The sequence below is a fragment of the Choloepus didactylus genome, chromosome 11 (assembly GCF_015220235.1).
Source record: "Choloepus didactylus isolate mChoDid1 chromosome 11, mChoDid1.pri, whole genome shotgun sequence".
Classification (NCBI taxonomy): domain Eukaryota; kingdom Metazoa; phylum Chordata; class Mammalia; order Pilosa; family Megalonychidae; genus Choloepus; species Choloepus didactylus.
In genome coordinates this window covers 85,292,866-85,317,726 of record NC_051317.1, presented here as the reverse complement: position 1 = coordinate 85,317,726, position 24,861 = coordinate 85,292,866, and the positions used below count along the sequence as shown (strand labels likewise).

Here is a 24,861-nt window from a genome sequence, read left to right as displayed (position 1 = left end):
TGGTCCCTAGATTGTAAGCTCTTGCAGCAGTTAACTCTATCCCTGAATTGTAAGGCCTATCTCTAAACTTTGAGATGCTGATCCCCTAGTGTATAACCTGATTGGTCTCTGGAACAATGCATATCTCTGAGACACCTGAAACTCAGAGCTAGAGCTCGGCAGATATGAATGTCAGTATTAGTGCATACAGCCACTGTCAAAAAAAAAAAAAAAAAAAAAAAAAGCTGAAAAAGAGCCCAGACTTCAATTAGTGATATGAATGAAGCAGGTCTGGTTAAGACCAGGGCAAGCCAGGCCAAAGGATAAAGGTTGAAACTGATTGTGCTTTAAAACTTCAACTTTCATATGAGACCAAGGGAATAGATATCTATTTGGTACAGGATCTAAATTTTCTAAACAGTACAACTCTACAGTCGATTTGTTCAAACACCACAATTGCATGGAACTTTGAATAGGAAGTGAGATACAGTAGGTTAGTATAGGCTGGAGTGAAATAGTGACACATCCCAGAGTAATTTGGGCAGATAATAAAAAATATATTTACAGTCTCCCCCTCCCCAGCCCTGAGGATCTGGGGGAAGGTGCAGATGTGTTGGACATCCTCACCTGGACTGGTGTTGATGTTGTCACAAACATTGGGACTGGCGGTTTGACGTGCTGAGCCCTCGAGCATGGGACTTGCCCTTATGAAGCTCATTACCACAAAGGAGAGTCTAAAGTTGTATGTAATGGTGCCTAAGAGTCTCCCCCTGAGTACCTCTATGTTGCTCAGATGTGGCCCTCTCTCTCTCTCTAACTGAGCCATCTCGACAGGTGAACTCGCTGCCCTCCCCCCTACGTGGGACCCGACTCCCAGGGGTGTAAATCTCCCTGGCAACGCAGAGTATGACTCCCGGGGATGAATGTGGACCCGGCATCGTGGGACTGAGAGTATCTTCTTGACCAAAAGGGGGATGCAAAATGAGACGAAATAGTTTCAGTGGCTGAGATATTCCAAATGGAGTCGAGAGGTCACTCTGGTGGACATTCTTATGCACTATATAGATAACACCTCTTAGGCTTTAATGTATTGGAATAGCTAGAAGTAAATACCTGAAACTACCAAACTCCAACCCAGCAGTCTGGACTCCTGAAGACAATTACATAATAATGTAGATTACAAGGGGTGGCAGTGTGATTGTGAAGACCTTGTGGATCACACCCCCTTTATCTAGTGTATGGATGAGTGGAGGAATGGGGATAAAAACTAAAGGACAAATGGAGTGGGATGGGGGGATGATTTGGGTGTTCTTTTTTCACTTTTATTTTTTATTCTTGTTCTGGTTCTTTCTGATGTAAGAAAAATGTTGAGATAGATTGTGGTGATGAACGCATAACTATGTTATCATACTGTGGACAGTGGATTGTATATCATGGATGATTGTATTGTGTGTGAATGTATTTCAATAAAACTGAATTTAATAAAAAAAAAAAAAATGAGCCACTTTGCCAGAGAAGCCCTAGTCCTATGGGCCAGAGTTAGTGCAATCTGTGGTCAATCACAGCAGTTTTGATTTCGATTGTACTGGTAGTGACACTTGGTTCCCCAGCAACTCTAAAATACCGCATTCACTGCATGTGAGTATTTTCAACTCTTGGGGCTTAAAAGATAAAATTGGTTGGCCTGGAATGGTGGGATTCTGTCTGCTCCTAGTGGCATGTTAACTGATTCCAATGCAATGGAATCCAAGATTACTGACCATGTTCACCTGGTGGCTGTAGATGTCCTTTTGCTCACTGCACAGCATAAGAAGCAAAGAGAGGAGAGGGAAGAGGGGAGGGAGAGAGAGAGAAAGAGAAATAGAGCCATAACCTTGGGGAACCCCTTCATCTAGGGGGAGGGAAGGACAAGATTCAGAGGAGAGAAAGAAGTTTGAAAGGTAAGTGGAAAGTCAGGAGCATCCAGTGAGGTGCAGGGCAAGTAGGAAGGAATGTTTAAAAGGAAAGCAGTGGTCAGTGGAAAAAGGAAGACAGACAAGAAACAGGCCCTTGAGGTTGAAACCTAGGAAATTACTGATGTGGGGGCTGAAGCTGACATTACCAAGAGTTAATGAGAGAGTCAGCTGTAAGCAAGTTCAGCAGTTCACCAAGGCTTTCAAAAGAAGATTAGTGTTGAAGTAATAAAGAAAAATTGCACAGATGCCTAAGGACATGGAGAAATTAAGAATAGTTGAGGCAGGGGAAAAAATTAGGAAAGATTGAAGGTAGTAATGGCAAAGAGTATTTGAGTACTTCCTATGTGTCAGGCAGCATTCTCTAAGTTTTAACTAATTTAATCCTCATAACATACCCATGGGACCAGTACTGCTATTTTTATCCGTATTTCAGATGATGAAACCAAGGCATGGAAAGTTTAAATAACTTGCCCAAGGTCACACCAACAGGTGATGGTGCCAGGATTTAAGCCCTAGAGGTTAAGCTCCACAAGCCATGCTTTTTAACCACCATATCACACTGCCTCTCCGAGTTAGAGAGAAAAGGGCATTTGATGAAGCATTAATATCTCAGAGCCAGTCGTAGGTAGGATGAGATTACATGTGTGTTGAGGAATCAGTGTAAGAAGAAAGGGGCAAATGGGTGAGGATGCCAGGAACCTGTTATTTTGAAATAGAGATATGGCAATTTAATGGTTGATACTTGGCACCAAAGAGGTACCTACCTCCTTAGAGGACAAGGAACTAAAAGAGGAGTTGAAGGAGAATGGAATGAATTGGAATAAACACTACAATAGGGTTGACTAAGGGGGGGATAAAGGAATTACCAAATATCAATGAGGAGCCAGCATAGGCAGAGGAACGTGAGTTTGTAGTGGAGTCTGTGGGCTTTGCAGCCACATCCAAAATCCAGAGCACAGGCCAAGAAGGAAGATTTGAAGTGTAACAAGGAACTATGACTGCTTAGGCAGAGAAAGAGCTGGGATGCTCTCAGGTGCTTCACTGGTATCTCTGTCCATAAGAGAACAAGAAAGAGGTATGTCAGAAATTTGCAGCCATAATTGGTTTGTGCTTTTTATTTTTAAATTGGATTTTGATTAAAGGAAGGCATCTTAAGGTCTTTTCTAAATGATTATAAAATTCTTGAGTCTAGGACCTCTTCATATTTTCAATCAATTTCCCATTTCTCCTTCTACTATATTTCTTATGTTAAAGGAATTCAATAAACTCTGTGACCTTACTGTTAGTCAAATGATGGTAGGACACCTTAGGAGAAGGTAGGGACAGCCAGGGGTCCATCTGGAGAAACTATGCCACCTTCTGAGTTAAGCCAGTTTTGATAAAGGAGCTCTTTTTTAGGGAGAATGAAGTGGCCCAAACCAATAATGAGTTTTCAAGCTGCTGTATCTAAACTTTGAACACCTAAACTGGATTATTTGACAAAAACCACAGCTGGAAGACAGCGGCCATTAAATCAGCTCTCAGTGTACAGGGGAGGGTTGCTTGGTCTTATTAATTATGCACAAAATATGCACTATTTACTGCTAATATATGCTTTTTGATGATGAATTTGAAACGATGCAGCACCAGGACACATTAAAGACAGTTTGCTCTTTTTTTTGGAGAGAGGAAGAACAATGTTTAGACCTATAGGTTAGTTAACAACTATGCTTGATGTATTTAGTTCTTTTGCACCTATGTCAGAGTCCCAGAAAATTGACTTGATATTTGACTTCAGCCTTCATTCAGTATGCTAATGATGGTATGAAATTTGCACTCTTGACAAAAATAAATATACCCTCAACTGTGTTTTTTTCCCTGCATTGACGCATGGATCACATGCACAAATTTACAGCAAATCCTTATTCTGGGCAGTTTTGCACAGCATTCTGCATCCATTTTTGCTGTTTGTCACATGTTATGGTGCTGCCTGTGCCCTGAGCCTGGGTCTCGGTGTAGTTACAGTGTGACATTTTCCTTGAACAGTGATAGGCAGGATTTAATTGACCTCATTATTCTTGGATTCTCAAAGGCTTCTGTGGATGTGCCCATTTACTAACACTGTTCTCTTGGGCTGTAAAGCTGTGTCCAATTATCCTTGTTGCGTGTCATCAAGTGACTCAGTGACACCTGCAGCAGCCCTCTTGCATTCCAATGACTCCGTTCTTGAATTCATTGTGAGTTCGGGACTCTGGGGGATGATGGGGCTTTGTGTAGGAGGGCAGAACTTCCCTTCTCCCTTTGAGTATCTTGTCTCAGTTTTGTCCCTGAATATTTTTATAGACTCTTAAATCAAGGCTGATGCTATAAAATGATCAAATTACTGGTCTATCTATTAAGAATCCCTAAATGGTAATTATATATAGACAAACATGATCCCAAATAATTGGTTTGAATGAAATGGGGCTTCACTGATTGGAGGTTGGCAAATTCTCAGTTACAGGCTGCCTTTAGGCTGCCCTTAGAGCTAAACCTTTGAGACAGATTAAGCTTATGCCTAGGATGGGAGAGAGAGCGGCTGGAAGAAAAGAATACGTTTTACTTACTGAATGCTGTGCAACACACCCAAAACTTTGTGACTTAAACAAGAACAATTTATTTTGATTTCTTGTAATTTGTTGGGTCAGATATTTGGACCAGAATTGGCTGGGTGATTTTTCTGCTCCATGTGGCATCAGCTTGGCTGCATTCAGCTGGTGCTAGGTTAGGCAAGGCCAGGATGACTTCACTTACATGTGTGCCTCAGATGGGCTCTTTCTCTCTTCATGTGGGTTCGCATTTCATTAGTCCAGCCCAAGCTGTTTTACAGCATTCCCAGATAGAGGAAGTGGAATATGTCAGATCTCTTAAGGCCTGAAGTCCCAGCATGTCATCATCTCTGTTGCATTCTATTGGTCAAACAAGTCAAAGGTCAAGCTCATAGTCAAGGAGAAGGAAAATAGAATCTCCTTCTTGATGTGAGGTGCAGCATCTACATGTACAGGGAAGAGGAGACTGTTTGGGAGACTCTTTTTAGACTAGCTATCACAATCCCTCTGGCCACAGCAATTCATGTCTGTCCCATGAAAACTTCATCACATAATTGCATCAGGCTTAGGTTCAAGGTCCAGGAGCTTATCATCTAAATCATATCCATCTGAAGAAGAAGCTCTTCGTGTGCAGCTTCTCTTGATCCAGAGACAAAAAATGGTAAGTTCTTGGTAACCCCACATACAACATACAATGATGAGGCAGAGATACAATAATTGTAATAGACTGGGACATTCAAAAGGAGAGAATTGGGAGGCACATAGTAATCACTATTTTATAGCAAATCTGAAATCCAAATGTGCCCATATTACCAACTCCCTCAAATCTGGGGCAAGGAATATTTCTTCAGTAGGGCCCAGTACTGCCTTCTGGATGTGGTTTTCTATTCCATTGTTTTCAGTGGCTCACGTCTCTGTCCTTTAAGTCATCCCTCTTTTTCTATAAGAAATGTTTCGTGTTTGTGGCTGAATAGCTTTCTCAGCCTTTTTTTTATCCCAGGTAAAGTTTGGAGGCCAGAGTCCTCTTTGCATTTTCATCCCAGATGTTGCACCTTCTTTAAAAACTCTGTGTTTTTTCTTATGTATCCAATTATATTCCATTCCAACAGGCAAAGTGTACTCCCACAAATCTATTCACAAAAATAGGCACTTTTCTGCTTTAGACTGAGAGTCAAGATGCTATAGAGCAACATCTTTAAGATACTACCAGCCCTTTTATCTAGTTAAATGGGTCTTACTTGGGTTTTAAGAGATTTATCACAGACATATTCTTGAATTGATATTCATCCTGAGGCCTCATTTTACTAGCAGCCTTCAGGATGTGATCTTTGCCCTGTGGTCATTTCTTATTCTGAGGACTTTTGCCATCTGGAGAAGCTGAGAATGAGAAATAATTTCCTTTTCCAAGTCAGGATGTTGTGGCTTGGGCTTTGCATCTTAAAATAACACTATTATTTTTCATGGGCATGACTTGCTTGAGTGAGTCTTCTGCTCCCTGTGGTATTGACTGGCTCACTCACTTGGCTGCATTTGGTCACTAGCTGGTCTGGGCAGGAAGATCCAAGAAAGCTTTACTCACGTATCTGGTACTGCTGAGTTCCTCCGTTTGATAAGCTTGGCTTTCCTGGCAGCATGATGGATTTAGATTGGTCAGACTTTTTATACAGTGGCTGGTTTCCAAGAGCAAGTGTTTTAAAAGAACAATATCTGCCTGGTGTGCAAGCATTTATCAAGCTTTTGCTTGCATCATGTTTGCTATAGTCCTGTTGGACAAAGCAAGTCATATGGCTAAGCCACGGTCATCATGGGAAGGGATTACATAAGGGCAGGGATACAAAGAGATGGCATGCCTTCGGGGCTACCCATGTTACAGTCTCCCACAGAGAATGAGTTTATAGCCAGACATATGGATTCATCACTTTTCTCTGCCTTTTATTAGTGGTGTGGGTTAGGGCAAATTGCTGTACCTTTGGGCTTCTTGTTTGCTGCCTGTAAAATCGAAATGTGTTATATACGTTACTAGATTTTTGTGAGAATTAAATTGGACACACACACGAACTCTCCTACACCCCCCATACATACATGATGTACACACAGTGGTGTCTAGACCTAGTGAGTCATCAACAAATTATTACCACATTTTAGTGGGATATTTGGCAGCACAGCAGTTTGATAATTGAGTGAATCAACTGTGGTTTTACTATATCAAGGCCAGGTTGTAATCATCAATTAGGGTTTACATAAGTCAAAGTGATTTAAGGTAAAAACTTGGCAGAACAGGTGGACATAAAAGAAGATCTGGTCTTAGCCAAAAGGCTGTTGGCCTCAATAGCCTGGAGTCTGAATCCAGGATTCACAGTGGCACGGGAATGCAGAGTGACACTGGAGATTGGAGCCAGACAATGAGTCAGGATTCTGTGTGTCCAAAAAGGCAGCATCAGAAACTCTTATGGATCCAAACCAGATATAGAAGCCTAGGGTATGATAATAGGAATTGGGGACCTAAGCAAGGAGGCTGGGGAATCAAGAGCCAGAATTATGTTTAGGCAAATAGATAGGAGCCTAGAGGCAAGAGAGAAACTTGATAGTTTGCAAAGCCATTGGGCTCAGAGATTCTACATGTTATTGTAGCCATAGAAGAAATTGGTCTCAGTGTGTGACCAGATCTTGACCCATATGTGGAAAAAGTCATCAGGTTAGAGTAGGGATTGGAAACTTTTGAAATTTTTATGGGATTCTAGTTGTCCTTTCAATTCTTTCAATTATCTGATCTTTATCTCCTTGGGAATATAATGTTTTCATAGGGAGGGGCCTCCCACACAGAAATTATCAGACTATAAAACTGTCTGTGGCATTTGTAGTACACAGAAAGCTCAAAAAAGTGATGTGCTCTCTCTCTTTTGTTCCAGTTGTAGAATAATCCAGTCTCTGGTTATGGAAATCTTCCTTGACTGCATTCCCACTCAGAGAGAAATTGGAATGACCAGTGCTACTGAATGAGTCTTGGCGACAGAAGTAAAGATTTTTCTGACTTCTGAACATCTTATCTTTCCTCATGCTGATTATTGTTTCAATAGTAAAGCTTATGCTATCTTATAAAGTCATGTTGTTCTTTCATTTTTCACTGAACTATTCTGAATAGAATAAAGAAGAATCATTTCAAGTCATATTTAGAAACAGTAGGGTTCCTTGATTTAAAAGGAGAAATTTAGAGTGGCATTATAAAGAAGTATTTAAGATACAAAAAGGTAGATGCTCACACTCATGCATTTGTTGCTGTGGAGGCTAATTTCTTTTCTTACTTTACACCCATTATAAAATTCAAGTAGTTTTATTTAAAGATTTTGATTATGATTACATCTTAGGTGTTGATAGGAGGGTATTTTAAAATGTAATTTATTTTTATATAGTATTATCTATTTTTACAGATTTTCAGAGTTCTTAGCAGTGTGTCAGCACACTACCATTTCTAACCCATAGTGAAATTCTCTTAATCCTACCTTCGTACACCTTTGTTGTAGTGATGACTCCTTTAGTAGCACTAAGCATCAGTAGCTGAAGATCTGTAGCAACACGTATGTTGAGTTTGTAGTGTTAAAGCTTCTCTTTCTCTGCTATTCAATTTCTTTTTGGGCGCTGGGCCTGAGGAGTCTGTAACTATTAACTAGAGTGACCACTTTAAAAACGGTGCTATACTTAATGCTTTGGATGATAAAACTCTACCCTCTGTTCTGATGCTGTTTTATGTCCTATACCAGCAAACTTTCCTCTAAATGACCTGATGCTAAATATTTTCAGCTTTAAGTGCCAATGTGTTTCAATTGCTTAACTCTGCCATTTTGGCACAAAAGTAGAAGGGTATGTTCTGTTGACGTATGGATCAGTGACACGTATAGATTCCCCTTTGAATCTCAACATGCTATGAGAGAAGACAAGGCCTAATAAAATTTTGCATGTTATGATCTCTTTTGTATAAAATTAAGAAATGTAAAGAAGTAAACAATGTTTCAAAAACTTTTCAAAGGTAGTATCTCTTTACCCTACTCTCATGAATAACAACACTCCGTTTGTAAACAGGGCTCTGTTTTCTCTATGCATTCTTTGCTCTAGCATAGAAACCTGTCTAGGACAGGTGTCAGCAAACCACCACCCAGGGGCCAAATCCTGTTCCTTGTCTTTTCCTGTCTACATATAGACATTCAAAAGGGGAATCTTGGCAGGGATCATTGACATCAGCAGAACCTGTGCTTTCGGGAGCTCCACCCCATCCCCAAGAATGCAGGCAGGTGGGGAGGAACATGCTTTTGTTTGAATTCCCCTATGAAAAATGGCATCTTTTGTGAAATGACTGCTGAAACTAATGGGGCCTTTTGTGTTTGCAGAGCTGTTTCCTCCAGCGAAGCTATCAGGGGCTGGCCAGGAATCATAATGACAATCTAACCCTCATTAGTACTGAGTTTGCACCAGATTACTCCTGAAAACAGTGCTGGTTGGGATAAATTTCTCCTGTGAAATAATACACTTCAGCTGGAAACATATGCCTCATACATGATGGCCACTGTGCCACACATAATTCATTTTGTGGTGTTGTTGATGGAACTGGGATGGTAGTAAGGGGTTTTAGTTTGAATTTATTTTGATTATACGAATAATTGGATGTTTTACTAGTGTTATTTTTATAAGGGTTTGAGAAATCATTTCTATCTAGAAAATTGAATAAAATAAAATTGATTTAGAACTGAAATTAATCTAAAAATTCCACACTTGTTTCATATTTCTATGTTATGTCAGAGAAACTCATCACGCTATTAAATCATGTCATATTAAAAAGAATGACATCTTACCATATCTTAATAGACTCTCAATGACAAATGAGCAAATTACGTAGCATTCACCATACGACTTTTTTGTGTTGCCAAACCTACCTTTGAGCAATTAAAGTTTTAGAAGTGAAAAAAAAAATAATACAGGTGAGTATAAATTTGGGGCTTTAATGGCTCCCCAATTATTTGATATGCCCAGTTCAAATCATTTAACATTTAATCAAATCTGATGAAAGTATCCATCAGCTAAGGATCTGCTCGTGGATACGGCTGTATTTATGTAGAAATTATTGGGATTTTTCTAATGCTGAAACATTCAGAAGCATGAATTTAAGGCTTTAAACTTGAAACCACCACCAATGTGCCAGCCTCCATCTTTGACCCCCAGAGTAAGGACCCAGGACTGTAAAAATTTGCCTATGTTGCTTTTTAAAATACTCATTGCAAAAAAAAAAAAAAAAAAAAAAAATTATAGATATATAATTGTTTGCTTCATGTGGATTTTGTAATAAGACATTAAACATGGGCAGTGTTGGGATCATCTGCAATTTTTACAATGACTACAAGAAATCCCTGAACTTACTCATGCCACATTAAAATTTGATGCATGGGGGAAAAATGGGCTTTTTTCCAAGGTTAATATATTTGAGTTAGAAAAGGTAAAATAAATATTAGAAAGGGGAAAGTGAATTTAAGCCAGGTGAAGAGACCTTCTCCCACACCTCACTCCTTCAAAAAAAAAAAAAAAAAAAACTGCCTAATTTAATTGGAATGGAGTGGAAGAACTTGAGAACCTTTAAATGTGAACCCTAAACTTCTGTAGTTAATACTACCAAGACAAAAGCAAAATGCACAAGGAACCGAGTGATCCATGCAATCAGCTTTTCCAAGATGAAGCATGTGACCAAAATGAGGCAAGAGGAAACTAGCCGTCACATACATGGTGAATAGCCATCACATACAGCACCATATTTCTCTGCCATGTGCTGTGCTCAGCTCCTTTTATGTATTTGCATTTGACTGCTCTCACTTAGTGAAAAAAAAGTGTTGTGGTTTGAAAAACCAGAGCGGAGCCAACAAAATGTCCATGGCATACTGACATTACCTGGTAATTTAGCAGTTCTATATGAACTAATTTGCATTATAGGAACAGGTAGGAAAATTCATTTTGCTTATTATGTGCTAGGCACTGTTGTAAATTCTTTACTTGCTTTACCTCATTGAATTTTCAGAGTAACTGCTTGAGGTGGGCCCATTTCACAAATGAGGGGATACATCGACGTTAAGTACCTTAATGAAGTACCTTAGGGATGGGATTGCATAATCTCAATTTTCAGGAAGAGGAGGAAAGTGAATTACGCCAAATTATAGCCTCGGGGAGTAGAACATCAATCTTAATTCTTTTCACTCTTTTTGCAAAGGTTACCTTCTCTGGGAGAGGCCTTCCACGGATCCCTATTTAAAATTAAGCCCCTGTTCTACCCTCCAGACTTTCTGTCTACTTTCTCTCTTTTATTTTTTCTCCTGAACACTTGACACTAACATTCTATGTAGTTCCCTTGTTTATATTGTTTATCCCATCACCCCCTCCCCCTCCCCCCCCCCCCCCCCCCCCCCCCGTCCCCAAGTAGAATCCCACACAGGCAGGGGTTTTTCTCTATTTTCCTATTCGTTTTCCAGGGCTTAGTATATAATAATGTCTCAACAAATAATTGTTGAGTGGATGAATGAGTTAATACATCAATATTAGATAAAGTTCTAAAATGGATCTTTAAAAGATGTCTTATAAGCCTTTAGAAAAGAAGGTGGTGATCATCTGGAGCTTGTATGAGGTTACAACTAATAAAGTACCTAAGATTAAACTAATTTCTTTTTACTGTGAGACCTATAGGTCAGAAGAGTGCTATCCCCACTGTCTATCTGAATGTCAGAAATTATTTGATAGAATCTTCCATGATAAAAAATCATGATTAAGGTATAAAAAGGCAATTAATGGTACCCTTAGGTCAAGTCGTGGCTGAATGGCTGCATGCATGTGTTCAAAGTCAGGCCTCTGGTACTTGACTGGAGGGTTTGGTCTTTAAGTCTGTCCTAGTCACAATTTTTATCAACAATTTAGGTTGTTGCATTAGTGGCCTGAAGAGCTAATCCACAGATGAGGCAAAAATGGGAGTAACAGGTAATATGGTCAGTAACAAAATCAGTATACAACAAGTGCTTGACAGATTGGAGGGGAGTGGTATATATAATAAAGCAAACCCAAAAAAGTGAATTTATAAAAGGCCGGAACACCAAAGAGAGTGATACTAATTAATGTTAATTGCAGATGGGCAGAGGAGGGATCTAGTTTACTAGCAACCATAGATTTAGGTACCTGTAAAATAAGAATGAACCAATAATGTGATGGATGCCCCAGAAAATGTTAATTTATCCTTGGGTTTCATGAACAGAACAGGGTCTAGAACAGGAAAGACAGAAATTTGGTTCTATATTTGCACTGATTCTCCCATAGTTAGAAACTTGATTATAGTTGTGGGAAATTCATTTAAGAAGGATGTGGAGAAACTGGAGTACATCCAAAGCTCGAATCATTATATAGAGAGAGATTTAAACTATGTCACATGCAGAATATCTAAAGCTATGGTTCCAAACTTATGCCATTTAGATGTGTTTTATAAGGTCCACCCAGGATTTTTAGAAAATTGCGTTAGTAACAGGTATTTTAAAATGAGTAGATGTCTCATTAAAATATAGATTTCTGTTTTTCACTCTTGTTTGCCTATGGAAACAAACATGGAGATGGGAGTGGGTCTGCCTTTGTGGTCTTCTCAGCCCACTTCATTCAAAGTTCCTTTAAATTCCCTATAGGAATTTGAGTTTTTGTCACCTGAAAGAAAAGAACTGAAGAGTGCATGACCTATAAAACAAGATTGGGTTGGGGGTGGGACAATTAGACCTACTATGTGTGATCCCAGAGAACAAAACACTGGTGGGAATTATAGGGAAGCAAATTTCCATTAAATCTATTGGTTAGCTTTCTCACAGCGACATGAGATGATGCTTTTCATTTGTTTTTGGTTCATCAGTGCCTAGAAGAGTTTCTGACATATATTGGCACCTGGTGCATATTTACTGAAAGAATGAAGTCAAATAAGCTGTGAGTAGTGAATTCTATTCCAGACACTGCTAGAATGCATGCTCTTTTAGAGCAGAGATCTTTGTCTATTTTGTTTACAGTTGTATTCAAGCACCTAAAACAATGCCTGTTGCATAGTTGATCCTCATTAAAAAGGTGAAGATTTAATGATTGAAGATATTCAAGCATAGAAATGTGATCTACTTGCCATTCCTGTAGGGAAAATTAATTACCTATTCATGTGGAGGGTCATGGGTTAAGGATATTATTGAACTGAGTGGCATTTCCAGTCACTTCCAACCCTGAGAGTCTATCAGGCAAGTGACATGGAATGAGATTAAGTATTTTACATCAAATATTCAGCATAGTGAAATTAAAGCAGGGATGTGTATGTGTAGTCAACACACCTGAGCGGTGAAGCATTTGGTCAATTTGCTGGATTTTTTAACTGGTATAACCACTTGCTTAAGATTTTTCAGATATTTGACTATTTCTTAGTCCGTATTGATGCCTATGTTTGTTCTACTTTTCAGCTGTGGGTGTACTAGCTAAGAAATGGTTAATCGTTCCCATGTGGGGAAAATATCTTTTTATACTCTGATATTTGTAATCTAACTTAGAAAATCCTTGTTGCCTTGACGTTTGGAGTGATTTGTTATTCTGTCGTTCAAGGAAACCCATGATAACAAATCAAACCATTGGAAGCTGATTTCAATTTTCATTGTTTGGGGTGGTTACTGAAAGCAACATTTTGAAAAATTGTCTCATAACTAACCTAGAAAATAATATTTAGAGGCCAAATGTGGCAAAAGGAAGAAGAGTTAAGTGCCTAGTTTGAAAATGCTTGTAAAAATTCTATGCACCTTTTATTGTGAAACTTTGGCAATTTTAATATTAAAAAAATCAAGAAAAAGGGCATATTGCCTTATAACCTTGAAGGAAAAAAAAAGCCTAATGCCCTGAATTTGAGTGTCAGAGATGAATGCATTTAGAATGCAGTCCTGAGGGGGTGTATGCTAACTATGAAAAGCAATAGCTTATTAAATTCTGGGAAACTTTCAGTTTATTTGAAGGAGATACGGTAATTAATTCTTGCTAAATGTTATTTATAAGGGATAGAATTTCCCTATGAATGTTCAGCTTCAGGACAAAGGAGGAAAAAAAGCACCTAATTATATAAAGGTTAGTGAACACTTGGTGGGATCAGATCTATGAATCATCAGTTTTTGCTGCCCAGTTAATGAACAATGGAGAAATTCCTATCACGAAAAGGCACTGCATAATCTTAGAATCCCATAGTATAATCATCATCATCATTATGATGGGTTGAGTGTACACAACCACTGTCTCTGGGGCATACTTAGCAATTTAAGAATTTTGTTTAATTAGTTTTCACAGCTCCCTCATTGGGCATGGTGAACATGTAGCTTTAACCCTTATTTTAGAGCCAACCTTAGGTAAAATGGTGATACACGCACTGTTTTATTGCAATTATTGTGTTTTCTTTTTTAAACCATAAATTCTCTCTCTCTCTCTTCAATTTTATGTCGAAAGACCTGGGTTGTGTTCTATGCAGTTGCTCACAGGTTGATTTTGCTGATTGTATTCCCATGGTGTGATTCAACATATTCACCTATCTCTTGAATTTTCTATGGTTAGTAGTTAAATCTAAAGTCTTGGCTTAGTTCCCTTTATTTGGGACAGATAAAATATTTTGCAATATGGTTTTCTTTTTCAAATTTTGACATACTAATTACATGTAATTATTTTCAGTGTTTTTTTGTTGTTGTTTCACCATATCTTGTCATCTTTTCATAGTCTCAATCTTTTCTCTTTTCTTCCTCTTAGACTTCTTAAATCTTACCCTTTGCTATGCCTCCTACCCTTACCTCTTTCTCTTTGAATCTTTTTCTTCCTATTTACTCCACATTTCTTATGGGTAGAGGGCAGGAAGGAGGGCAAAGAGAATAACAGGAAACCAAGGGTTGTACAGGGATGAAGAGTCATAGAAATGGTCACAACTTTTGTCTCAGAATGCCCTAACGTTCACTAGTTGGTTATCTGACTTCAAAAGTTGTATTAAGTTTTTGGATTTGGGTGATTAAGATAACCCTAAGATAACAACCTAAAGACAATCACTATGCTATATTTCCTTCTAGTATATTTACAATGTGTGTGTATGTTGTGTGTGTGTATTTCAATTTTGAAATATATTTAATATAATAAATATATTTTGGGCTCCTGCTTTTTCCATTTGACAGCATATTGTTTAAATTTCTTCAAAAAAATTTTAATGCCTATTTAGTATTTATTATATAGAGACGTTTTAAGGTTACTTCTTTATTGCTGAACAATTTTGGCTGTCTCAAAGTTTTCACCCTTAATCATATTACAAAAAATATCCTAATTTCAAACTTTGAACTCCTTCACTGATGATCTTAGGTTACTTTGCAGAGAAGCAATATTACTAGATTAAAGGACATAAATGGTTTTAAGGCTCTTAATGCACATTTCAAAGTGACTTTCCAGAAAGTTTCTATGATCTTTTGCTCCTGTAGTTACATAGATAACTACAGTTATGCTCATTGTAGCATTTCAACCATTAAAAAAAAAAAAAGTGCCACTAATGGGTTAAAAATGGCAACATATTAATGTTTTCAGGTGAATTTATTATTACTAGAGAGAGTGACCCAATATTTTCTGTGGATTGTTTGTTCATGTTCTGAGCTAATTTTTCTATCAAGAGGATAGAGTTTTCCTTAATGATTTGTTAAAGATTTTATATATGACATATGTGGTGCTAATATTTTTTCAGTTTATCATTTTCCTGAAATTTTGTATGATTTTATGTAAGGAAATTTCCAATATTTAAAAACTCATTTCATTTGCGATTTTTTCCCATTGTTCTTCTGCTTAGAAAGACTTCCACATAATAAGCTCAATTTAATGTTTACTTATATTCTATTTTATGACTTTTGAAATATTTAGCCTTTTAATTCTATCTCATATTTACTTTGGTCTATGTAACCAGTTTGCCCAACACTTCTATGCTAGATCTCTCCCCATTTGTTGATAATGCCTCCTTTAACATGTTAACACATGGTAATGTTTTTATGTAAGAAATATTTAAGGAATTCTATTTTATTCCACTGATCTTTCTATTGATTTTTATGCAAGTACCACACTATTTTTGTTACTGCAGTTTCATGGTACATTTTTCTCTTTTTTTTAAAAATTTTATTTTGAAATAAATTCAAATTTACAGGAACAGTTGCAAAAACCATACAAACCTCATACACAGCATACCCTGACCCCCCTCCCCTGAAACCCCGATCTACCAACTTTAACATGCTGTCACACCGCCATTTCTTTCTTTCCCTCCCTCCCTCCCTCCCTATATATCATCCATCATATATTGCTCTGTCTTCTGAACATATGAGAGCAAGCTGCACACATCCTTAAGCAAACACTATAATTCACATATACAATTCCCATGAACAAGAACATTATTTTATGCAATCCCATTAAGCGCAGCTAAGAAGTTCAAGAAATTCAACATTGATACAAAGCTTACATTCTATATTTCCTTTTTTTTTTCTTATGTCCCAACTGTATCGCTTTGAGCCTCCTGTCCTCCATCCTCAGATCCCATCCAGGATCATCCTTGGCATTCAGTTGTCATCTATTTAGACTGTCTTTTTTTTTTTTTTTCCATTGTGGAAACATATATATAGCCTAAATCTTCCCATTCCACCCCCTCCCTAGCATTCCATTAGTGGGATTAATCACATTTAGAATGTTGTAATGCTATCACCTTCCCACCATCCATTACTAGAAATTTCCCTTCACCTCAAACAGCAGCCCTACACTCATTTCTTTTTTTTTTTTTTTTTTCAACTTCCAGTATCTTTTATTTTTCCTAGATACAATAAACTCATTCACTCAATATTGATATAGACATAACTACACAAAATTAAAATTCTATATGCAACACATGGCCTCTGTAACAGAACTTGGCCTTCTAAGGTAGCTTATGAACATTACAAATTACCCTTTGCTTTTCCATTAGGGTTGCCACCAATAAACCACCCCATTTTTTAACTAAGTACTTAAATCAACTTAAATGATGATCCCTCCAATTAGGTGAAAAATCCCTCAATTTGTCCTGAAAAAAAACTGTTTAACTGAACTATCGTATCAAATTTCAGCGGATAAAACACCAGAAATAGGTTATGAGCACTTTGTCTTTTGCCTGAGCAATTCAAGGCTGACTTTTCAAAAGAAGACACAGGTTTCTCATTAAACTTTGTTTTAATGGGTCTCAAAATTCTGTGACAGATTTTTGGTCATTGTTTCCATTTAAAAAGTACTGATTTTAAAAACTAATAACTTAAAACTGCCACACAAAAACAAATGGTCCACAAAACATTCCTTTCCTTCTGAAAGTTTTACGATGCATTGTTATCATTAACCAGTCTTTTACTATTAAACTTAAATGGCCAATTGAGACAAACAGTTCTGAGACTGTTCTTCCACCACTGATTAAAACTGGGGTGGCAGGTGTTATAGGTAATATTCATTTAGCCTTCTGAGCTTTCTGGGCAGACTTGGTGACCTTGCCAGCTCCAGCAGCCTTCTTGTCCACAGCCTTGATGACACCCACAGCAACTGTCTGTCTCATATCCCGAACAGCAAAACGACCCAGAGGAGGATAATCAGAGAAGCTCTCAACACACATGGGCTTGCCAGGAACCATATCAACGATGGCAGCATCACCAGATTTCAGAAATTTGGGGCCATCTTCCAGCTTCTTACCAGAACGACGATCAATCTTCTCCTTCAGCTCAGCAAACTTGCAAGCAATGTGAGCTGTGTGACAATCCAGCACAGGTGCATAGCCAGCACTGATTTGGCCTGGATGGTTCAGAATAATCACCTGAGCAGTAAAACCAGCTGCTTCCATCGGTGGATCGTTTTTGCTGTCACCAGCCACATTGCCACGACGAACATCTTTTACAGACACGTTCTTGACATTGAAGCCCACGTTGTCCCCGGGAAGAGCTTCACTCAAAGCTTCATGGTGCATCTCAACAGACTTGACTTCAGTTGTAACGTTGACTGGAGCAAAGGTGACCACCATGCCCGGTTTGAGAACACCAGTCTCCACTCGGCCCACAGGGACAGTACCAATACCACCAATTTTGTAGACATCCTGAAGAGGCAGACGCAAGGGTTTGTCAGTTGGACGAGTGGGTGGCAGGATGCAATCCAGAGCTTCAAGCAGTGTGGTTCCACTGGCATTGCCATCCTTACGAGTGACTTTCCATCCCTTGAACCAAGGCATGTTAGCACTTGGCTCCAGCATGTTGTCACCATTCCAACCAGAAATTGGCACAAATGCTACTGTGTCGGGGTTGTAGCCAATTTTCTTAATGTAGGTGCTGACTTCCTTAACGATTTCCTCGTATCTCTTCTGGCTGTAGGGTGGCTCAGTAGAATCCATTTTGTTAACACCAACAATTAGTTGTTTCACACCCAGTGTGTAAGCCAGAAGAGCATGCTCACGGGTCTGCCCATTCTTGGAGATACCAGCTTCAAATTCACCAACACCAGCAGCAACAATCAGGACAGCACAGTCAGCCTGAGATGTGCCTGTAATCATGTTTTTAATAAAGTCTCTGTGCCCTGGGGCATCAATGATGGTCACATAGTACTTGCTGGTCTCAAATTTCCACAGGGAGATATCAATGGTAATACCACGCTCACGTTCAGCTTTCAGTTTATCCAAGACCCAGGCATATTTGAAGGACCCCTTTCCCATCTCAGCAGCCTCCTTCTCAAATTTTTCGATGGTTCTTTTGTCGATTCCACCACATTTGTAGATCAGGTGGCCAGTAGTGGTGGATTTGCCCGAATCTACGTGTCCAATAACGACAATGTTGATATGAGTCTTTTCCTTTCCCATTTTGGCTTAAGAATCAGGGATGGTTTTCACGACACCTGTGTTCTGGCGGCAAACCCGTTGCGAAAAAGCCTACACTCATTTCTTAACTCCCCATTGCCCCTTCCCCCACTTCTCATAACCCATACTCTACTTTTCATCTCTATGTTCATATTCTCTGATAATTTCTTTGTGTTTACTGTGGGGCTTAAATTTAACCTCTTAAATCCATAACAATCTTGGTTTTCTTTGATACCAACTTAACTTCAATGGGACTCATAGACTATGTTCCTATACTCCTCCATTCCCCCACCTTTATATAGTTCTTGTCAAAAATTACATATTTTACATTGAGTCCCAAACCACTGATTTGTCATTAGAGTTTATATATTTTATATCCTGTAGGAAGTAAATAGTGGAGTTACAAATGAAAAATTATTGACTTCTATTTGTATTCCATTGTGGTCAGAGAATGTGCTTTGAATATACTCAATTGTTTTTTTTCTTAAGTTTATTGAGGCTTGTTTTATGTCCCAGCGTATGGTCTATTCTGGAGAAAGATCCGTGATCACTAGAGAAAAATGTGTGTCCTGATGATTTGGGATGTAAGGTTCTATATATGTCTGTTAAAATTCTCTATATCTCTCTCTCCTTTCTTTGTTTCTCTGTTGGTAGGGCTCCCTTTAGTATCTGAAGTAGGGCAGGTCTTTTATTGGCAAAATCTCTCAGCATTTGTTTGTTTGTGAAAAATGTAAGCTCTCCCTCAAATTTGAAGGAGGGTTTTGCTGGATAAAGTATTCTTGGTTGGAAATTTTTCTCTCTCAGAACTTTAAATATGTCATGCCACTGTCTTCTCGCCTCCATGGTGGCCGCTGAGTAGTCACTACTGAGTCTTATGTTGTTTCCTTTGTATGTGGTGAATTGTTTTTCTCTTGCTCCTTCTCTTCAGTATTTGAGAGTCTGGTCAGAATATGTCTTGGAGTGGGTTTATTTTGATTTATTCTATTTGGAGTTAGCTGGGCATTTATGCTTTGTGTATTTATATTGTGTAGAAGGTTTGGGAAGTTTTCCCCAACAATTTATTTGAATATTCTTTCTAGACCTTTACCCTTCTCTTCCCGTTCTGGGACACCAATGAGTCTTAAATTTGGACATTTTATTTTATCTATCATATCCCTGAGATCCATTTCGATTTTTTCAATTTTTTTCTCCATTCTTTCTTTTGTTCTTTCATTTTCTGTTCTGTGGTCCTCTAGGTTACTGAGTTGTTGTTCCACTCTCTCTAATCTTGTATTATGAGTATCCAAAATCTTTTTAATTTGCCCAACATTTTCTTTTATTTCCATAAGATCTTCTATTTTTTTATTTACTCTTGCAATTTCTTCTTTATGCTCTTCTAGGGTCTTCTTCATGTCCTTTATATCCTGTGCCATGCTCTCATTCTTTGTAGTTCTTTGATTAATTGTGCCAAGTTCTGTGTCTCTTCTGATCATTTGATTTGGGTGTTTGGGATTGGGTTCTCCATATCGTCTGGTTTTATCAAATGCTTTAAGATTTTCTGTTGTTTTTGGACTCTTGGCATTTTCTTTGCTTGATAGGGTTCTTTCAAGTTCTAAAAAAAACCAATCTAATTTTTCAGATCTACAACTTGGTGGCTTGTCTGCGAGTCACCTATTCCCCTCAAGTCAGTTCTCCTCAACTTTGTCTTTGTGGTGTGTAGGGAAATGATTCTTGTGGGGTTCAATGGTGCACTCAGTTTGGGTGTGTTGTTGGTGTTGTCTGCCCTGAATGTGGGGCGTGTGTCTGGGTGGTTAGGGTGGCATGGCAGCTTTAATATTCAGACCTCCCAGGTGTTCCTGGAGATTCAAGGCTGTTGCAAGAGTCTAAGCCTTCATTTCAGTCTTGCCACAGATTGTCTCTGCTGCTGACCCACAAGTCCCCAGCATTGATGTAGGGTCCCTGGGTTTTCCAAGTGGGCCCCCCTTCTCAGCTGTGATCTTCCAGTACCTCTGCTGAGGGAAGGCTGTGCTATGTCACAAGTGCATGCCTTCCCTCAAGGGAAGCCCCGGGCTGCTGGGGCTTTCAGGGGCACTCCCAGCCTGATGCAAAAATGGCTGAATGGGGTGTCTCAAACCCCTCTCCCCCTTTTCGCACAGCTCCACCTTCCCAGCTCTGGGACAACTAGCTGTGGGTGCACCCAAGGCCACTGTCTAAGGCCGATATTGTGGCATGTGCATGGTGCCGTGGAATACACTCTCCGTCACATTGGGTTTCCTGGCTCAGCTCTGGGCTGTGGGTCCAGCCCCGGGCAGGAGTGTCACCAGCATGCCAAGAAGCCAGCTGCAAGGGTCATGGTTTCTTTCTCCTTTTGGTTCTCCCCTCTGTCCCTCTGGCCCCAAGACAATCAGCAGTGGGTGTGAGGAGGGCTATCCTCTACACCAGACACCAAGGTGTTGGCTATAGCCTGCTCCTGCAGTGCTTCACTGTGCAGTTCTCACTGCCGTATCTACAGCCGCTCCTGGGTTTTTCTTTTTTTTTTTTTTTTAAAAAAAAAGGGCTAGTCCATCTCCAAACACCAACCACAGTTTCCCCACACTGCAGCACGGCCCCCGGACTTCCAGCTGACTCACTCACTCGTTTCAGAATGCAGACTCCCTTTTTTACCAACTGCACAGTCCCTGTGGATTTAGCCGATCTTGTCTGGCTGGTGCATCGCTAGAACTGGCGTTCTGGGTCACTTTCTGGTTTTTATCTAGTATTTTTCACAGAGGTGTTTTTTTACCCAGTCTCACCTAGCAGCCATCTTAGGTTCTCTCATGGTACATTTTTATATTTAGTTGGGCAAGGCCCTCTCACACTATTCTTCATTTTAAAACATTCTTGTTATTCTCCTCTCTTTTTACTTTTAGTTGAAGGTCTCTCCTATCCCTTCAAAGAGGAAAAATAGTTTTCTTTGCCACGATATGAAATCTAGAAATTAATTGCAAAGAATACTAGTCATAACTAGTCATAATTATACCAAGTCTTCGGAAATTTATGTGGATATACAAATTAATCTAGATTACACCTATTTCTTTTTAAGTTACGTCTATTTATTTATTTATGTATTTATTTATTTATTTATTTTTAGTAAATGAGATTTTTCCATTGTAATTTTAAAAACTGATCTTTAATTGTATAAAGGAAAGTTTTTTGAATATTTTATTTTATTATTGGATGACTTCACATGATTATTCTTACTTGCAATTATTTTCCAGTTGATTCTTTTGGGTTCCCTAAATTAAATGGGATTATCATCAAATAATTACATTTTCTTCCCTTTTCCCATAGTTAGGCCTGTTATTTCTATTTTCAGCTTACTTGAATTGGTCAGAAGCTCTTCAAAAATGGGGGCAATGTCACATTCAGGTTTATACCATGAGCTTTAGTGTCAGGTAAAACTAATCTCAAAACCTGGCTTTACCACTCACCAGTAATGTCTTGACGGGCAAACTAACCTCTCTAGACCTCATTTTCAAATCTACAAAATGGGAATAACAAGCCTTCAGGTGATTTTTTTGAGGGTCAAATGAGTTACCTATAGAGCACATGTAATACAGTAAATGTTATTAATAATGCTCAACGGAAGGGGTGAGGGTGAGCATCTTCACATTATTCCTGAATTTAACAAGAACAAGTTTAATGTTGGATGTAAGATTTAAGATAAACATTCTTTCAATCCACAGTTTATTAACTCAGTACTTTACGGTTCTCTGAACATCAAAGCCAAGAAAGAGCAAAAGTGAAATTTCTGACTTTCTCCATATAGAGAGGCAATTTGGCAATACTTTGTCTCCTCTTCCTCTTCACACTCTGGTCTTTGTTAGTTTATTCTAGAATTACACACCTAGTTTATTATTATAGATATGTACCTTCTCTTAAATCATAGTTGTAGTTTTTGCTTTCATTCTTGTAAATGTATTTCTGGTTATTAGTATTTAAGTAAAACTTGTAGTTTAAGACAATAGATTCTGTGTATTCCTGGTTCCAGATTGGCACTTGGTTCCTCAAGTGAGAGGTTTTCTTCAAAACACTGAGAGAATAAGCCGGCTGGATATGATTTTGAGGGGCCCGCAAAAATGTTGACTTCCTTTTATGCAGTTAAGATTCTGTTACTGTGTATCATTGGGAAGTCAATAATTGAAAGGACTCATGTTCTTCCTTTTTTTTTTTTTTTAAATTCTTCTCACAAAATTGAATCTGCTTCATTTTTCAAGGTCACCCAGGAAAGATGCAATACTATTTACAGAAGGTTAATTGAATCCTAGAGTTTCAGATAGATAGACTTTCTTGTTGATGAGAACATACAGTATATTATTACTGGATAAGAAACTTTTGTGTTCCTTTTAGGAATTTGTTAGAAGTTTTGGAGAGTGAGTTATAGGAAATGACCTTAGAAAGACTTCCATGATTTCTGTTGCTTCTAATCAGTTTGAAATCAAAGCTTATATTTGAATCATGCTCTGTGGATGTTTTGAAAGCTATCTGTTATCTTTGTGTTCACCTGAGCTGGAAATTTTCATTTTTATATGGAATTCATTTTGCCAGAGTGCCTTTTCTATATCAGTATGTGAATATACATTTGAAAATGGGTTGTATTAATTCAGTACAATGCCCTTTTCAGTAGTAAAAGACTTTAAGTATTTATCTTTATTGCCTTGAATTGTGAATTTCCTATAAGATTATTTGGGCAACATTAGCATTTAATTTTGAGATAAAACACTTGTAATGATTAATGAGTTACAGGGGGAAACACTTGGCATAAGCCTTATAGAATCTTAAACTAGATGTTCCATTATTGTGTAGTGTACTGTGAATGGTTTCATGGAGAAATACACAAATAACATATGTAGACAATGTCTACTTCTGGTCTATGGTACTTTTAGATTGTGAAGATGATCTTCAATTCACTGATATAGCATAATAACCTATTAAATTTGTGTTTGGGTGTTTAAAGTGTTGGTTGAGTTTTCAAAACTTGTCGTATTTAGACCAAGAATGTACACACAAGGAAGCTCTCCTTCATCAAAGCTGGATTTTGTGGCAAACTGATTAGACAAGAATAAAGAGATTTAACACTGGAATTGATTGAAACCTATCCTCGGCTTAATCTGCCCCCTTCCAGAAAACCTACATTAACACTGCTGACTTCTACAGTGCTCTCTACAGAGGAAGCACTCAGGGCCTGGAAAGTAAAATTTCTTTTTTTGATGAAAAGACTCTTACAATGGCTATACATTTGAAAGAAGGCTCAAACCTTCTTTCTGGGGATAGATGGAAGTAGTCTGAGTGGCTGAAGTCTTGGAATTTTAAAAGAAATTCCCTGTTATGTGCTTCAGCCTCATTCCTAACATTTTAGTAGTTACAAATACAGCATTATCAGTAAATCCAATATCTAAATACAATTTCCCCATTTCTAAATTTCTTGTAGTTGAAGAAACAGAGAAAAGTGTATCTATTTGCTCCTTCATTCAGTCCTTCAACAAGATTTATTTATCATAGGTTATGTTCTGGGCACTGGTTGAAGGCTAGGCGTACAAACTTTACTATGGTATGCATGCTTTCTTCCACATTGCTTACAGGCTAATGAAAGGAATGAACATAGAAACGAATCAAAACCGTTTCACTACAGTTTGCAGACTAAAGACTTTCTTTGTGCCCAGAAAGAAACATTCTCTCCTACAATGCCAAAGGATATACATTTTAAGGGGATTTACCTATAGAACATTTCACTTTTATGTATTCATATGAAAAATAGAAAAAATTGAGAGATTAATAGCAACCATTCTGACAATCGTTCTGAAATGATTTCTTTAGGTATATTTTTCAGAGAAATATTTGTCATAACAATGAAAAGCATTACTTTGAAGTTATTTTTCTGTCAACTATTCCAAATAAGTTGACTAATTATCAGGAAAATTTCATCTCATTGCAATATCAGAGGTTGACATTAAACTGATTCAAACATTTAAATATTTCTTCTCTTTGGGTAGTACATACCTAGAAGCTGAATGACAGATAGTTCTAGGTCCAATCAATAGCAAGTTGAATTTTGTTTCATTTTATTATTATGACATTACTGTACTTTCAAATTCCAAAATAGTGTATTTGGGTTATAGGGACTGTCGAAACTAGTAATAAACACAAATGTGATAACAAAGTCACCACCAATACCACCATCAAGAGAGAACCATTTTTAAAGAACTGGGTATATCCTTCTAGAATTTTTATATGACTATAATACACACTGGATTTTTGCTTTGTTTTGTTTCAGTGTTGTTGGTTTACAAAAATGAGATCATTTGGTAATTTGTTCTTTTCACTCAACATTGTATCATGAACATAATCACATATTCTTCTGCATCATTTTAATAGCCTCATAGTATTTCATCATATGATGTATCAAAATTTATTAAGCAAA

General features: G+C 38.1%; 2 protein-coding genes across 9 annotated transcripts in view; one reads left to right on the top strand and one right to left on the bottom strand.

Moving 5' to 3' along the window:
• PDE4D (phosphodiesterase 4D) overlaps positions 1-24,861 on the top strand; it is a 1,663,062-nt gene that overhangs the window by 564,260 nt on the left and 1,073,941 nt on the right. The window contains exon 6 of one of the 8 annotated variants that reach the window (XM_037799053.1): positions 7,411-7,516. The exons of the other annotated variants lie outside the window; for them this stretch is intronic. The gene's annotated coding sequence lies outside the window, so the exon portion shown is untranslated. The remainder of the gene's footprint in view (positions 1-7,410; positions 7,517-24,861) is intronic. 8 annotated transcript variants of the gene reach the window in all.
• Positions 16,973-18,493, bottom strand: LOC119506134 (elongation factor 1-alpha 1). The gene has a single exon (XM_037799063.1). The coding sequence runs from the start codon at positions 18,423-18,425 to the stop codon at positions 17,037-17,039; it is 1,389 nt and encodes a 462-aa protein (XP_037654991.1). The 5' UTR covers positions 18,426-18,493; the 3' UTR covers positions 16,973-17,036.